The 13,390-nt window shown below is 43.0% G+C and overlaps 1 protein-coding gene across 2 annotated transcripts in view; it reads left to right on the top strand.

Annotated features, from left to right (window-relative positions):
- The window catches only part of LOC136626025 (interferon-induced protein with tetratricopeptide repeats 5-like), a 59,115-nt gene extending 47,095 nt beyond the window's left edge, over positions 1-12,020 (top strand). The window contains exons 1-2 of one of the 2 annotated variants that reach the window (XM_066600729.1): positions 5,291-5,422; positions 9,676-12,020. In XM_066600729.1, the coding sequence (XP_066456826.1) occupies positions 5,418-5,422; positions 9,676-11,110 (1,440 nt within the window). In that variant the 5' untranslated portion in view covers positions 5,291-5,417 and the 3' untranslated portion in view covers positions 11,111-12,020. Of the gene's footprint in view, positions 1-5,290; positions 5,423-9,675 lie in introns of those variants that run through there. The other variant, XM_066600730.1, reaches the window with a different exon arrangement.
- The last annotated feature ends 1,370 nt before the right edge of the window (positions 12,021-13,390 follow it).

Raw genomic sequence — 13,390 nt, 5'->3', positions numbered from 1 at the left:
CGTAAGCAATACGTAGGCTGCACCCGCGGATGGAAGCTACGTTCTCTCTCACCATCCAAAACGGGGACATTTCTGCTTCATCAATCTGTGTCTAATATTCCTCCTCCTCCTCCTCCTGCTCCTCCTCCTGAAACCTCACGTAATCACGCTGAACGGGCAATTTTTCTTAGGGCCACAAGGCTCACTCAAATAATTTTTCTGAACAATTTTGATAAGTTTCAATGCGCTTAAAAGCGTTGGAACTTTAACTTGAACCAATTTTTCGTTACACTGGGCTGCCTCCAGGCCTAGTTACCACTTAAGCCACATTAACCAAAGCGATTCACCTGCCATCTTGGTTGGGCATGGCCAATTTTTACTGAGGTACATTAGTACTGTTGGTACACCAATTTTACACCTACAGTGTAATCATAGCAATTTGTATGTTCTTCGCCTGCACTCATGGTACAGAAAGGTGTGTGGGGTTGGCCTACACTTTAGCTACATAAATGTAACTTGGGCCTTGGCTATACTAAGGCTACTGAAATGGAACTAAGACTGCGCTCCCACTATACTGCTGCTTCAGAATTGTTACTGGGGCCTGTCTTGAGTGCTACTATTGCTGACATGGAACGAAGACTGCGCTCCCGCTATACTGCTGCTTCGGAATTGTTACTGGGGCCTGTCTTGAGTGCTACTATTGCTGACATGGAACGAAGACTGCGCTCCCGCTATACTGCTGCTTCGGAATTGTTACTGGGGCCTGTCTTGAGTGCTACTATTGCTGACATGGAACGAAGACTGCGCTCCCGCTATACTGCTGCTTCGGAATTGTTACTGGGGCCTGTCTTGAGTGCTACTATTGCTGACATGGAACGAAGACTGCGCTCCTCCTATAATGCTGCTACTGATATGTTAGTGGGGCCTGTCCTAATGCTATGGCTGAAATGTTACGAATTCTGGGCTCTGCCTATACCGCTGCTAATGGTATGTCTCTGGGGTGTGGAAACAGAGGCTTCCCAAAGACATGATGGCGGCGAGGCCATTTCCCACCAACGCGGTTACTGTTAAGGTGCATATAACCACGTACACGTGGAGAGGACACGTAGTGCCTCAAAAACATCCCCCTCCTCCTCCAACAGGGAAAACATTCTTGGCAAATGCCTTTGCATTGGTTCGTCTGGTGGCAGTCCAAGAATTTCACCTTTACCGACACAACAAGAGAGCCCCCACACCATCCCCCCGCCACGGCCCACTTAATCCTGGCCGCATTCCGAAAACCAACAAAATACAACCGTGCTACTAGGTCCGCAGTCACCACCACATTACCACCAACGCGGTTACTGTTAAGGTGCATATAACCACGGACACGTGGAGAGGACACGTAGTGCCTCAAAAACATCCCCCTCCTCCTCCAACAGGGAAAACATTCTTGGCAAATGCCTTTGCATTGGTTCGTCTGGTGGCAGTCCAAGAATTTCACCTTTACCGACACAACAAGAGAGCCCCCACACCATCCCCCCGCCACGGCCCACTTAATCCTGGCCACATTCCGAAAACCAACAAAATACAACCGTGCTACTAGGTCCGCAGTCACCACCACATTACCACCAACGCGGTTACTGTTAAGGTGCATATAACCACGGACACGTGGAGAGGACACGTAGTGCCTCAAAAACATCCCCCTCCTCCTCCAACAGGGAAAACATTCTTGGCAAATGCCTTTGCATTGGTTCGTCTGGTGGCAGTCCAAGAATTTCACCTTTACCGACACAACAAGAGAGCCCCCACACCATCCCCCCGCCACGGCCCACTTAATCCTGGCCGCATTCCGAAAACCAACAAAATACAACCGTGCTACTAGGTCCGCAGTCACCACCACATTACCACCAACGCGGTTACTGTTAAGGTGCATATAACCACGGACACGTGGAGAGGACACGTAGTGCCTCAAAAACATCCCCCTCCTCCTCCAACAGGGAAAACATTCTTGGCAAATGCCTTTGCATTGGTTCGTCTGGTGGCAGTCCAAGAATTTCACCTTTACCGACACAACAAGAGAGCCCCCACACCATCCCCCCACCACGGCCCACTTAATCCTGGCCGCATTCCGAAAACCAACAAAATACAACCGTGCTACTAGGTCCGCAGTCACCACCACATTACCACCAACGCGGTTACTGTTAAGGTACATATTACCAGTCTGACTGGGGCATGCAGACACCTTGACAGAATGAATAGTGTGTGGCACATAGGTTCCCCATTGCTATGCCCACGTGTGCAGCTCCTGATGGCGGTGGCACAGGATTATATTTCTCATTGCTTCTGTACAGCATTGTGGGCTATCGCCCCGCCCCTTTTAAAGAGGGTCGCTGCCTAGCCGTGCCAACCCTCTGCAGTGTGTGCCTGCGGTTCCTCCTCATGGCAGACGCACTTCTAAATAGACATGAGGGTGGTGTGGCATGAGGGCAGCTGAAGGCTGCGCAGGGACACTTTGGTGTGCGCTGTGGGGGGGAGGGGTGGTGGTTGGTCAGCATGTAACCCAGGAGAAGTGGCAGCGGAGTGTCATCCAGGCAGCTTTGTGGTAGCTAGTGTGGTGCTTAGCAAAGGTATGCCATGCTAATGAGGGCTTTTCAGATGTAAAAGTTGTTGGGAGGTGGGGGGGCCCACTCTTGCCGGTATTGTGGCTTAATAGTGGGACCTGTGAACTTGAGATGCAGCCCAACATGTAGCCCCTCGCCTGCCCTATCCGTTTCTGTGTCATTCCCATCACTTTCTTGAATTGCCCAGATTTTCACACATGAAAACCTTAGCGAGCATCGGCGAAATACAAAAATGCTCTGGTCGCCCATTGACTTCAATGGGGTTCGTTATTCGAAACGAACCCTCGAACATCGCGGGAAGTTCGTTTCGAATAACACCCGAACATTTTGGTGTTCGCTAATCTCTAATGGTTTTCCATTTATTACACATTATTTTGAAGCACTTACACCAATTTCGGCCACACCTATAAACCCCCACTGGTTGCGTTATATGGTTCTTCATAGAAGACTCCTTTTGTGTTATATTCTTTGGGCAGGAGGGGGATGGGGGGGGGAATATTCTTAACGGACCTATTCTTTCTAAATATAACCCTGGGGTTTTCTTGTATGTGGTCTCTCAGAAAAGGACCCGCCCCTAGGATCCCCCAATGTTTCTGTAATATATTTTTAATTTGCTGGTGTTGGTTGCTATATTTTGTGGTGAAATAAATGGAGTGATTCTGGTTACTCTTTAGTTTTCCTTTGTTGTTGGAGGTGGTCTTCTGTTCCCCTTGAGCTTTTTTATAGGCCGATTCAATCAGGGGAACTATATAGCCTTTTTCTTTGAATCTTTTTAATAAAATTTCGTTTTGTTCCTCATATAATTTCTGAGTGGAACAATTTCTTTTGATACGTTTAAACTGGCCGTATGATACACTGACCTGTCATTCAATAGCTGAGAGCTGCCTCTGATTGGTCACAGTGCTCAGCCAATCAGAGGCGGCCCATTCAGCTGGACGCAGCTGAGCCCCGGCAGCTGCAGAAAGGTGAGTATAGATTTTTTTTTTTTACACGTTTTTGGATTGTTTTTCAGGGAAGGGCTTATATTCTAAGCCCTTTCCCCGAAAATTACTACAGCGCTTGCCGGCAGCCAATTGCTTTCAAAGGAGCCGGCTGTACTGCCGGCTCCATTGAATTCAATGGGAGAACATCGCGCTTCTCTGTGACAGCTGTGGCACAGCTATGGCAGAGGATAGCGGGCAGCGCTCTTGTGACTGAGCCCTTTTGTGCGGATAAACGCTGCTAGCAGCGTTTTTTCCGCCGTGCCGCCCGCTAAGGTCACGCAAATTTTTGAATGCACCAGTTATCAATTAAAAATGTGCACGTACAAACGCCCATCTGACTGAGCCCTAAGATAAATCATGAAGATAGCACATTAATTCATTGTTATTTTATATAAATATGATTTAATTATAGGATATATGAGGATAGATAGACATATTCATTTTTAGATATTTATTCACTTGTATTTATCATACATCCTTTATGTATATTGAATTATTATTAATATATAATTATGCACTATTTATATATTCATGCACTATTGGTAACTATTGAACATCCGTGATTCCACCATCTACCTGTGATTGATTTTAAGTCATATGTAATATGAAATTTATTGAAATTATGCAAGTGGAGTGACGTAATCGCGCCGCATTGGACCGCACGTTATGCGTTCCAAAACCATCATGCAGGACGCGATGACGTATACCCCGTGCACAGCGTCAAGACGAGGTGACGGAACACCGAGTTATGCTGTAAACTCGGTGAGTAGGCACCTCCTTATATGTATCTGTTTGTGATATTGTTTTTTATGCTTGAAAAGGGCCTCCAAGTGGCCGAAACGCGTTGCATCTGCTGTTGGACCTCTTGATGAGGGACAACATTTGTGAATTGGGATATTCGGAATAAAGACGATTTAACATCTTGGGGTGAGACTGTAAATTCCGGCAAGGAGCCACATCTTCAGTGATTGTAAGGCTGTCCTGGGACTCCAAGGGTGGAGGTTTCACCCCACTACTGCAATATTGGGGCACCTCCCCCCTGTTAGTGAGTACCCAAAATATTACTCTGGTTCTTTTATTTGAGTGCATGGGCATATTGTCTAACATTTCCTTACCACCATTATTCTGAATTTTGGGGGGTATCCTTTTACTCTGCATATGCTGCTCTCCAACTTTGATGGGTTATAAGAGGACCGAAGAAATTTTGTGTGTCGATTAAGTCCATCAAGGTGCTGTCCACATCTATTCTGTAGTAACTACTTTGTGGTGTTTGACCATTTGCCTTAGAATACATTCACACGGACAAGTGCGATATCGGGGATTTTTTATGCCGATACAAGGTGTTTTTAATTGAAAACCGCCTCGCATCACTTTGCTTGTGAATTTTTCCAAATTTTTAGTAGTTTTTTTTTTTTTTAATAATAGAGATTCACTGATGAAAATATTAACAGTACAATAAACTACCAAATGTCACAGAAAAGCAAAGCTCAGACTCGAGTCGATGAGTAAAAGCATTTAAAAGTCACTATCACATAGTGACAGATGATAGATTTGAAAAAAAAGGCTTGGTCATTAAGGCCAAAATAGGCGTTGTCCTTAGGGAGTTAATGCCGTTATCATTATCTCTTACTACCAGCTTCTATGTTTCAGTTTCTATTCTCCGCTGAATAATCCGTCTCCTTGTGTTCTCCTGGCACAGAGAAGTTTCGTTTCTCCCTTCTCCCCTCCTCTTACTGAGGATGACGTGAGCCTCTCCCAATACTGTGTGACTATAAAACCCTGAAGACAGGATCCCCGCATTATAGTCAGAAAACTTCCTCTACAGTTCACAGCGACCACCCGGAGGGACAAGATGAGGTAAATCCTTTCATATTCCGAAATGATTAACCTCCAAGACGCCTCAGCTATTGAAGTGTTACTGTTTTTTATAGTTTACTTACTTTGATTCAATGTTGTAAGCTATACTGTATCTAGAAGACAGTCAGTCTCATGGCAATTTATAGCAAGTAGATTTGAGTTGGGTTGATCAAAGTTATTTTACTTTATGAAACAAAGCAAGAACGAGTCATCAAGAACAACATTAATTCAAGAAATGATTGGTCACTCCCAATGAATGGAGTTTCATTGGTTAGGATTTGTTTGATGTTTATGGATGTTTATCATATATGAAAAGCAAACGTTAGGCACGAGTCTGAAAACTTTTCACCAGCTTCACACAAAGCAGTTTGACGCAGAAAAGATTTGTACTTCTCCTTTTTACTTTTTTTCTTTGAGCTGGTGATGCTCTGTGTGACCAAGCCTAATGATGACAACAGGGCAAGTCACTGAGCATGCACCTTTCCGGGAAGTACAGCATGTGAGCTGTGTCTGGAGTGCATGGAAGCTGGAGACATCAATAGGGTTAGTGTAAAAGGAGAAGGAGAGAGCATGGACCAATGTGAAGCAGAGCAAAGTGGTCAGCTGAACCTCCTCTGGTGGGTAAGCTGTTGAAACAGTTGCATAGAAACTGCCCCAACATTCATTAAAAGAATGAAATCCACTGTAAAAATGTCTGTCTTTTCTGCAACAGTTTTTCTACTACGTGCTGATAAAACTTTGATATTCCCATCCGCATGCATTTTGGTGCATATTTGTGGCTGTTATGCCACATCTGAAATTGGCCTGAAATGGACAATACTGGAAAGCTGGAGACATCTTGCTGATTGTAGTATTGTCCATTTCAGGCCAAGTTCAGATTTGCACCACAATGCATGCAGATGGGAATGTCAAAGTTTTATCTGCATGTAGCAGAAAATTGTTGCAGAAAAGGGAGAGATTTTCATGGTGGATTTCATTCTTTTAATGCATGGCCTGAGATCTGTTGCAACTCTGCAGCTCATTCTGTTGGAAAATCCACATGTAACACATGCTTCAATTTCATGGCACATTTCTTACATGAAAATTTGACCCTAAAGTTAAATAAACCAAAAATTTCTTCACTATATTCTGGTTAGACACTATAGGATGCAAAGAACATTCTAAGAACTTACTGTATTTAAATTAATGATATATAGGGTGATGCGGAAGTAGTTATATCATTTGTAATGCAATGCAAGTACAAAACCAGTTCAATGACATAAATTGAAACACATGGAGATGAAAATGAAAAATTCAGAAAGTAAATCTAATGTCTATCAACATAATGATCAACCTGTTACGATTGTGTGGGCAAACTAAGCACGGGGCCCACATGAGCGTGACCCAAAGAGATGGATACACACAGGTTTTGCACAACTGTGCTACAGGGAGGATGACATGGCCCTACCTGAACGGGGACATGGCCCTGATAAAGGGCAGCCCAGCGTTCTTCGGAACTGGGCTCTAGCTGCTCCTAGGAACCACGCCACCAGAACAGGACACATACACATGCCACATGACCGGGACAAGTGGACAGAACAAGAAGACAGCATACAGCAGCCAAAATGCAACCACTAGAAACAGATGATAAGCTATATATTAATACCAGGTATTAGTTGACATTTTGATCAAAACGTGGAAGCTAGTGGGCCACTTGACAGCTCCTGGCTATACAGCTAGTTCCTACACTAATCAGAAGTCCAACAGCACCAGACACAGTTCACACCGCAAGCTTCAACAGCACAGATAACAGAGCACAAGTCACACAGCAAGCTGCACAGGACAGACAATAGAACACAAGTCACACAGCAAGATGCACGCACTGACTTTACAGGCACTAGCTTTACAGCAGACTACAACTTATAGTGCAAACCACACGGACTCCACCCAGAGCTCACATGCACACAGATGAAACACAGCAAGTCTAAAAGTCTCCTCATACCAAGGGGGATAGACAGTCAGCCACCAAGCTGACATAGGGAACTGTGTCAGGGATCCACCAACTGACACACAGACGAGACATAAGACGTTTGGAGGCCTGTCAGAGGAAAGGAAAAGGGGTCCGCATATGATACAGACAAGGACTACAGGTGTCCAAATTGTCTTTAGGGAAGCAGAGAGACACAGATCTGAGTGAGAACACAATAGATACATCCAAACAGTACAAGACCAGCAACAGTTACTGACAGGAGCTGGGTTTATATGAGCTGCAAGCTAAAGTGGATTGGCTGCTGGAAAATACCACACCCAGCCAGCTCAATTAACCCCAACCTGTGGAGCTGAGCTGCTAGGAACCTTAGTACTACAGATCCCAGCAGCACACGTAACACAACCATTACACCGTCAAGACTGATATAAGCTTGGAGATGATAAGCCACATGTTCACATGCATCCCTACACATTGGAACTGGAATGTTATTGAATTCCTTACTGATAGTAAGCTTCATAAACTGTTGAAATGGGATTCCTCAAAAAAGAACAGGCCTATCAACCCCCGATATGAAATTCCTGCCCAGACCATCACATCTGGACTGCTGTTATCCACCTCAATTGTCACTTCAGGGTTTTCAGGTCACCAATAAACACAGTTGTGTCTGTTAACACCTTTTGACACTCGGCCTCTTCAGTCCACATCATTCTTCGTTGCAAGTCTATGTCATTTTCAAGTTTTCCAAGCCAGGATTTAGTAAATTTAACACACTGTCTGTCCCATCATCCAGGATTGGGATGTTTTCAACATTATGGGGTGGCAGCAGGATGGAGCCCCAGCTTATTATGCACTCTATTTTCGTGACTGGTTAGACAAGAAGTTTCCAAATAGGCAGACAGCAGCTGGCGCCTGGGATCTTACCCCACCTGTCTTTTTCCTTTTGGGCTATCTTAAGTCCTTAGCACTCTATGATGTACAGTTACATCATTGAAGTTCCGAGTTTGTATGGAGAGGGATAGGGTGTCGAAACCGCTCCATACGATATGGGTGTTGGCTGTTTCTTACAGTTGATACCGACCACAACAGCTCCAATGATCCCTGATCAAAGTTGTTAACTAGAGATGAGCAAGCGTACTCCCTAAGTTACGGGAGTGAGCGTGGGGGAGCTGGGGGAGAGAGAGAGAGAGAAAGAAATCTCCCTGCCCCCCCTCGTTCCTCCTCGCTCTCCCCGACGGCCCTCGAATCTTTGGAGACGAGCGGGCATGTACTCGAAAATGGCAATACTCGCTCAAGTAATTTGCCTTAGTGAGTATGCTCGCTCATCTATTGTTAACCCTTTAAATTCCCTGATCAATGTTTTGTGGTCCGGAATGGCCCCTGAATGAATGACGGGCGAGAGCTGCCTGTGATTGGCTGAGCGCCTCAGCCAATCACAATCAGCTCTTTCAGCAAGTGGGGATTTAAAATCCCCGCCTGCTCAAAGAACAGGACCACAGAGCAGGGGACAGCACAGAGAAGACGCAGCTGAAGAAAGGTGAGTGTCTATTTTTTAAAAAATTTTTACACAATTTTTTCTGTTTTTTCAGGGAAGGGATTATGTTTAGAGCCCTTCCCTGAAAACCAATGACGGGCTGCCGGCAGCAGGATCCTCTACCGCAGCTGTCATGTATGAATTGAAGAATTCCTCTGCTGCATCTGTCACAGATGTGGCAGGTGCAGCAGCAGGGAATTCTTTTTACTAGCGGGGATGAAGGAAACATCTACCGCATGCGGCGGATGTGTTCTGCATCCCTGCGAGGGACATGGCAGCGGCGGAGAGGTGAGTTTTTGGGTTTTTTTTACACTAAAATTATTGTTTTTCTGGGAAGGGCTTATATGTAAAGCTCTTCCATGAAAAACAATTCAGGGGTGTCGGCAGACCATTGTCTTCAATTGTCTTCATTGAAGACATGTGGGGAGGAGAGAGTGAAATATTCTCGAGCACCGCGTGGTGCTCGCTCGAGTAATGAGTACTCTCGAGTATGCTCGCTCATCTTTAGTTATTACTCCATTGTTCATAGTTTCTTTTTGTTTGATTTTGTTTTACTGTTTTGTTTTTATTGCTGTAATGTGTATGTGAATTATTACTTATTATCAAATTTTGTCACAAAAGGAAATTATTTGGAAATAAAAATGATCTAACTACTGCTCCACCCTGTATAATATATAGCTCACTTGTGTGTATATGTCATGACATTTTTAATCAGTTACTCATACCAATCACCTCTCTTATTTTCTATCACAGTGCGCCATCATTGAAGCTGCGTTTACTGCAACTTAAATGTCACTTTACTTGGAAACTAACTTTAAAGGACATGGACCCTGAAGAAATAGAAGAAAGAATGTATAACCAGTTAACATTTCTTGTCACCAAGAACAAATACATGGTATACAGTATTCTGGCCTATGTGATGCATCTGAAAAAGGATTACACAAAAGCTGTTGCCAATTTACAGAAAGCAGAAGAAGTGATTAAAGAGAACAATCCAGATGGACCTGATCACAAATATTTGGTGACATATGGAAATTATGCATGGATCTTCTACTACCTGCACCAGTATGAAGACTCTCAAAAATATATAGATAAAGTAGACCAGATAAATAAAGGACTCAAAGATACACCAGACATATCTGAAATCTATGGAGAAAAGGGCTGGGCACTGTTAAAACTTTGTGGATATTATTATGAAGAAGCAAAACTTTGCTTTCAGAAGGCTTTGGAGCTAGAACCGGAAGATCCTGAGTGGAACACTGGCTATGCAACTGTGGTCTATAGACTGGAAACCATGAATGGCAGACAATGTCCAGCCTCAGAATGCAAATCGCTAGATCTGTTGAAGCGTGCAATAGAGAAGAATCCAAATGACGCCGTGGTGAAGGCACTTCTTGCGTTGAAGCTGCAAGACCTAAAAAGAACTGATGAAGGAAAAAAATATCTTGAAGAAGCCATAAAACAAGCCCCAAACCTTCCATATGTGCTCCGTTATGTTGCCAAGTTTTACAGGAGGGCTCGCATGGAAGATGAGGCCTTACGTCATCTAAAAACAGCAGTAGATCTCATCCCAAACTCTGGATTTCTACATCATCAAATTGGACTATGTTACAAGCGTAAATATTACAATTCTAAAAAGCAATTGGGAAACAGGAACATTTATAGCAGACAACTAGACCAAGAATCATATGATCTTCTGCAAAATGCTATCTTTCATTTTAAAAAGGCGCTGGAGTCTAAGAAATCACTTGTGTATGCGTACACAGACTTAGCAAACATGTACTGCGAAGCAAAAGAGTATCAAAAAGCAGAGGACACATTTGAAGCAGTTTGGGCTTTTACCAGTCTTTCGGATGAGGAGAAGCAGCAGATCTATTACCATTATGGACATTTCAAGGAATACTGCAGGAGATCTCAATCTGAAGCCATCCACTATTATAAGATGTCTTTGCAGATTACTTCAACCATGAGAGAGAAAGAATTCAGTGAAAGTGCTCTAAGAAGAATTTCCTCAAAGATAATCAGAAACAATAGACAAGATCCAGAGGGTTTTGCTTTGCTTGGCTTCATCCATAAGACTAACGGGGAAAGAAATGATGCAATTGATTGCTTTGAAAAAGCTTTAAGATATGACCCTCACAATGCAGAGTATGTGAGTGAACTCTGTGAGCTGAAGTTGATGATATAAAGAACAAGTGAACTAGAAGAGAGATATTGGGTTTTAACGTTTAGTTTCTTTTCCTTTATATATCTGTAGATCATACATCTTCAAAAAAATTCTTCCATTGTGAACAATTAAACATTATGTACACCATTGCACGTTTCCACTGAGCTATTACAGAGGGCTGTATGACAATACCGGGGAGGTAGTGGAGGAGGATTAGGATGACAGAGAGCAGCAAAAGCTACTATTACAGAGGGCTGTAATTCACTCTGGGTAAATTTCCTGCTCTTATCAGCAGTGAGGGGGAAGGGACCAGCAGTTACTGAGAAAACAGATGATATAGATGTGTAGTATTGAGTGGGGCTGGTTATGCTACACAGCTTCTAAAGGAGGAGGGGGAGCTGAGCTTATGCACATTCATCAGACGGACCAGCTGATCCATGCTGGGTGGGAACAGCTCCGAGCCACAAATTTAAATAGCGGAGAACCTGCAAACCAAGTATGAGGCTTTCTAAATTCAAGGTAGGAAAACTCAGTGCATAAAACACATAAATGCATTTTTTGCAAGAACGTAGATATCTGTACACTGATTTTTCATGCACAAAGGTCCATTTAAATAATAGACCTGCAGCTGCAATTTCTCACTTAGTGTTTCAGTAAAACACTATTGGTGGACGAAAAAGGGGAACAGATGGGGAATCTAATTAGTGAGTGCATCACCATGTATAGAGTTAATATGTACATTAGACTCAGAATTTCTGTCTGATTTCTGTTTAAAACCTCTTTAACTTTGTAAGGACAAATGTTTTTGTAGCATAACTAACAAAATAAGAGTACTTTCACAATGCAGTTTGCACAAATATTTCTATCATATATGCATATTTAAATAATGTAATCCCCTGCTTTATTAATAAAGTCTTTAACATGATCAATACTGATTTGTGGAATCAAATTATTTTTGATTGTGATATTGTATTTCTAGTTGTAGGGTTACTGTGCCGCCATCTTATATAATACTTCACAGTTTAAATATTTACAAGCAATACATTTATAATATGCAAACAAATCAACGATGAATGCTTCTCAACTCTGGACCTAAACTACCCCAACAGGTCATATTTTTAGGATTACCTTGGTTTCACAAATATGATATAATTAATGTAAATGCATCAAGAATCACTCCATGCATGCTATCTATGGAATATGCTCAAATTATAATCTTTAGGGGTGGCTATGGTTGACAAACACTGATTTACAGCAGCAGTGGTTGACATTTTGAGGACCTCACAAGTAATGTTTGACTCTATTTGATTATGTTAAGTGTCTCCTGTGCAAAAAAGGGTACAACTGAGTCCCCTGAGTGCATCTGAGCTCTTGGTGGGGATCATGACATTGAAACCTACATAAATCATGTGTAAAAATGCATACTCATATGTGTTATAACTGTGGTGGGAAAGCCACGTCAACAGTTTCCGATGATGCTTAACCCAAAATGCAATAGGACTGGGTCAAGGGATGAATGTGGTAGGCCCACTTACCATGCAAAGAAATTCATTTTAATTTTAAAAAGGGTTATCTGGGAATCTAAAACAAAAATCTTGCATACCACTTGGATGACCGCTAGCACTGGGGCAGAAATAGAACAGAAAGTGAAATACCCTTCACAGACTAACTAAAATTCTTTGTATTAATTAATATTAAAAGACATATATAGGGTACCTAAGACAAGCACCAAAACATAAATATCAATACCAAATAGATATCTCAGATAGTGAAAAGACCACCACTACTTCATATCAATGGGATCTGTACAGTATACACCTATAATCAAAATGATAGTGCTGGGAAGAACATATACTTAGACTAGGACATGCTCTGGATGTAGGATAAGTCCAACAATAGAGAGAGCTGTAGATACCCTGGGAAGCAAAAAGTAACGTGAGGAACGGGGCAGTGGTCTACCACCAAACAGAATTTTGGGATCAACAACAGCTCTAGCTTGGCTTGTTGGCCAGACCCAACTCAATTTCTCACAGACCAGGCTGGATAATACTTGTGATACCCAGTCCATCTCATGTAGCTGGCACAGCAACATCGGACACTCGTGACCAGAGAATGCTGTGAGTCTAGTGCCCCTCTGTAATCCTACGGACCTGTAACCTAAGGGACCTTTCACATAAGTGGAATGGTTCTGCTGGGAATTTGCCGCTGCGGGATTTCACACCAAAATCCCAAGGGATAACTGTAGATTATGATCTGGAATTGCAGGTTGATTTAAGCCACCTTCTTTCCACATCAAAATTC

Source organism: Eleutherodactylus coqui, chromosome 4 (genome assembly GCF_035609145.1).
Source record: "Eleutherodactylus coqui strain aEleCoq1 chromosome 4, aEleCoq1.hap1, whole genome shotgun sequence".
NCBI lineage: Eukaryota > Metazoa > Chordata > Amphibia > Anura > Eleutherodactylidae > Eleutherodactylus > Eleutherodactylus coqui.
The sequence above is the reverse complement of the archived record's forward strand: the minus strand, read 5'-3'. Positions and strand labels throughout refer to the sequence as shown.